The sequence below is a fragment of the Sinocyclocheilus grahami genome, unplaced genomic scaffold (genome assembly GCF_001515645.1).
Source record: "Sinocyclocheilus grahami isolate Dianchi unplaced genomic scaffold, SAMN03320097.WGS_v1.1 scaffold21.1, whole genome shotgun sequence".
Taxonomy (NCBI): Eukaryota; Metazoa; Chordata; class Actinopteri; order Cypriniformes; family Cyprinidae; genus Sinocyclocheilus; species Sinocyclocheilus grahami.
Window position 1 is genome coordinate 5,092,053 of NW_015505200.1, and position 4,134 is coordinate 5,096,186.

A 4,134-nucleotide genomic window follows, 5' to 3' on the forward strand; every position below is an offset into this window, starting at 1 on the left:
AGCATCATTTTAAATAACAAACAAGAATTAAATTCCATACAAAAAGTATATTTTCTGAAAGAAGCAGTGTAATAAGAATTAAAAGGCTGATTAAAACCACATCAGATTATTACAGACAGAGAGGGCCTACAGTCTGTTCATTTGTAACTTTCCATGCAGTGCTTGTTATTAGTTTTTCAAACATATGCTGGTCTTAACCTAAAACCTAGCAGAGCTTTTAAACATACTGTTCTGACATACAGTAGCTTAACCGTCAAGACACATGGAAGAGAGTCCCAAAATGGAAACTGGCAGAATTTTGAATGCATATATTTCATCCAAACCAACGCTATATTTAGAAATCTGCAAAGCAACAAGATAAGAAAAAGGTGCTTGGGGTTTAACACAGCTCACAAATCAACAAATAAGACTCGAAATTATCTGAAATTCTCCTTATGATAGCGTCGCAACTTGGAGCATTTCATTTGAATGCCCCCCCAAACAAAAAACACCTTAATGCCAAAAATACTACTGTATTTTTTTACTTTCCAAAAAATATGTTAAAACTCATTTGTTGGGTGAACTGAAGACAAGCCAATGTTTTGTTTGGAGCTGAACACAGCCAAGTGTGTCAAAAGCATGCTTATATTTATTTAGCTGTTACAGGAAGTCTTCCAAGAGCACTAAAAAACAACAAGTGGTACATAATTACTGAACAATTTAAATGACTACTGCCTCATTAAAACCAATTACCAGCACGTATATGGCGTGCGTTTACGAATTCTTCCTATGCTGGGTGTTTTATATAAAGCATTACAACGAAAGTAATACATGTATATTAAGCATTTAAATAAGCCACTATACATTAAGAATACACTCTGAATAAATCGTAATAATCAGGCATACAGATAAACTACAGTAATCCTATATTTAGCATTCAAATTCAACATTTTCTATTCATACAACCAGTCTTCAAAGTGCACCGCCTTGAGTTGACATAAAATAAGTGACTGATAAATAAAGAATTATTGATCAGATGTTCCGCATTGACTGCTCCAGTGTTTACCGAAAGTTTCTGAGTACATTGCTAATAAGATTTGTGCCCCGGTGATATCATCCACAATAGTTTTATTGTGCTGAAAGCTAAATTTTAAAAGGACATCTGTGAGCTCTAGTACTAATTTGCTGCCAAAGTAACGCAGTTTCCAAACTCATAAAGATCGGATCGCAGACCTCCAGTCATGTTTCATGACTTCTTTGAACAATAAATAAAAACACAGCCCTAAAGGTCTCGACCGATCTGATCAGGATTTAAACTCCTCTTGAAACTCTGTCAACGCTGCAAATGGCTTCATAAAACAGGGGCCTGGCTGAACTTGAAAACCATTCCTGAGCCTTACTAACGTTAGCGGTTCGAGCTACAAATAGATCAATGCCGTCCTCAAACGATCGATAATCTGGCTTTAGGGTCAAGGCGCACACTCCATATAATCGATCGTACCTTTAAAGCCAGTTTGAAACGATTAATCTAAATCAAAACGCCCCAATATTTGATTTATTCGCCCCTTGCCCTGCAATGTCCTTCTGTCTGGCTCTGCTTTACCAAATGTGTCACAGTACTCAAGAACTACGATCCCCTTTTCCCTTTAAGAGCGGTCGGTAACGTTTGTAGATTTACATTTAAACAGACAAGACTCTTATAGTATTAAATCCGTATCTATGTGAAAGATAAAAAAACAAAGCCATTAAGTTACACTTACTTTCTCCATGTGTTTGTTGACAGTTGCAAACAGTGTAGGCAGACGCAACCAAAACAATCAAAGTCCACAGCCGCATTTTGCCCCCGGGGAAACCGAAAATCTGTCCAAAAATCCCCTTCGTATACGTCTTGGTGTTGCTAACGATCTGTTTTAATAGTCCAGTGCTGTTTTGGAAGATAAAAATTAAAAAGAAAAGAAAAAAGCCCTCTGTCACCCCCCTCAGAAAAAAAATGGGCGGAGAGGAAAGTTCAACGTGTTCAATCCGCTCGCGCTGCTGCAGATCTGCTGTCGCGCGCACTGACTGATGCTGATATGAAGACACGCTCGAGCGCTAAGCTAATGACAGCGCGTGCTGCGCCTTTCATTCACTGTAAAACAAACCACACGTATAAAGCATGCGGACTGCATCATTTCCGATCGATTGCATATATTTGTCCAGCACTTGCGTAGATTGCTACAAGCTGGAAAAAAACGAAAAACTGGCGAAGCACGGGGAGGAATGGCTGCGCACACAACGCAGGCCGAAGCAATCAATTGAGCGTCTGAACGATACTTTTTTTGTTGCCGTTTCGTTTTATTTTTCAGATGGAAAGATCTTATAGTTATAATAAACTGTTTACAGACTTATAAGTTGCAGATAGTGCTCATGTGAAACGTTCGTGATGTCCAGGGTTCGTAACGGGCAGATTTCTGTTTGTACTTGTTCCAGGTTCCTGCTGACAGCGGGCTTTCGCCGTAGCGCGGTAGTTTCTCCGTACTACTCCTCACGGCGAGCCTGTAATCTGACAGTTTCGGATCAGTAAATCGGATCGGTTCTGGGGGCGTTTTCTGAAAACACTGCGACCGCTGAGATTTCCGCGAGACTTCTAACCCAAATGCTCCACATGCAGTCTTTCTATGTCGCTTTGCTTCACAGATCAATACAACGAAGTGAAGCTGAGTCCGCAAAGCTCACTTACTCGAGGAGAGAAAGAGGAGAATAAAAATGCAAGATTTTTTAAATTTTTTTAGTTGTAGCTAGTGCACTGACATATCCTCTCACTCCAAGGATCCCCTTTCCTGTCTTTGCGCCAGTAAACAAGACCTGCCAGAGAATCAGACAGAGCACAAGGGAAATCTGGACTGGAACGATGGACCGAGACAGCGTGCGCGCACTAAACATTGGCATGCACTTTGCATATTATAAAACGCTGGCTTCTAGGCAATACATCGACATTATATGATATCCAGAGCATAGGAAAAAAAACATATTTACTTGTTCCTCGTTGTGAATCTCGTCTTGGTAAATATACCATGATAAAACATGGCTTTTACCTGCTTCGTTTACCATGCTACATGAATACGGTATAGGAAAAAATGTAGTTTATCTTAAGATATATTTTATTATATATAATATGTAGGCATATAAATATACTCCCATTTCTTTAAAAAACTAAATCTGTGTTACAGTGGAAGTGAATGGGGCAGATCTATAAACACTAAAATACTCAAAAGTATATTCCCAAGACAAACAATATTATGCATATGTTAACAGTTTTAGTGTGAAAAAATAGCTTACTAACCTCTTCTGTGTGAAGTTATATACAATTTTACAACCTCACTGTCATTATAACATAAAGCCATAAAATTCCTGTAAAAATGATGAGAAGAACCTTACAGCTAGTAATGACATGCAAGTTTTAACAGAAGAAAAAATGTAAATGCTTTTATAAAATGATTTTGCATTTCTAAGAAAAAACGAAGCTCAAGTTGAAATACATTTTTTTTGTAGGCGTCAACATTTTTAGCTGCTTCAAATTACATTAAATCTACAACCTATAAACGGTGTAATTTAATGTTAAGTACAAAGAGTACTGAACCTAATCAACTCAAAGAATCAACTGATCCTGGATGCTCTGCGGTCTCTTTACTCTCACATAATAAAATCATTTCAGCTCAAATCAATATTTCATGTCCATTTGTGTACTTGGTAGACTAGAATCTGACTTGCACTCTCAGCCTCACACTGTCCAGCATTAGTATCTGTATTAATGCATTGGCAACAGCGATATTTGAGGAAAACATGCATACCAAGAGAATATTCACATTATTATGTATTTATAATGCAGGGTTTTGCCAACTAGATCTAGTAAAACACGTGAGTGATAAGCTGATGTTGTTTATGTCAACCACTTAATTTGATACAAGGTAGCTTCTAGGTTCCTTTAGGTAAGGTTAAAGAGGTTTGGGAAATTATTAGTTTGTATTATTAAAATGTACTGGCTATAAATCTGTATTTGACACTTACTGAGAAAGTAGTAGCACAACTGTATTAGTTTAACTATATTTTCTAAGACCTAGGAAAGTCTTTGAGAGAAAAAAGGGAAAATATAGGTTGGGGTGTAGGTCTGTTGAA

The 4,134-nt window shown here is 37.7% G+C and overlaps 1 protein-coding gene across 1 annotated transcript in view; it reads right to left on the bottom strand.

Moving 5' to 3' along the window:
• Nucleotides 1-2,820, bottom strand: part of LOC107557616 (insulin receptor-like) — a 24,787-nt gene extending 21,967 nt beyond the window's left edge. Inside the window, exon 1 of the mRNA XM_016241098.1 lies at nucleotides 1,740-2,820. Coding sequence (XP_016096584.1) covers nucleotides 1,740-1,815 — 76 coding nt within the window. The 5' untranslated portion in view covers nucleotides 1,816-2,820. The remainder of the gene's footprint in view (nucleotides 1-1,739) is intronic.
• Between the last annotated feature and the right edge of the window lie 1,314 nt (nucleotides 2,821-4,134).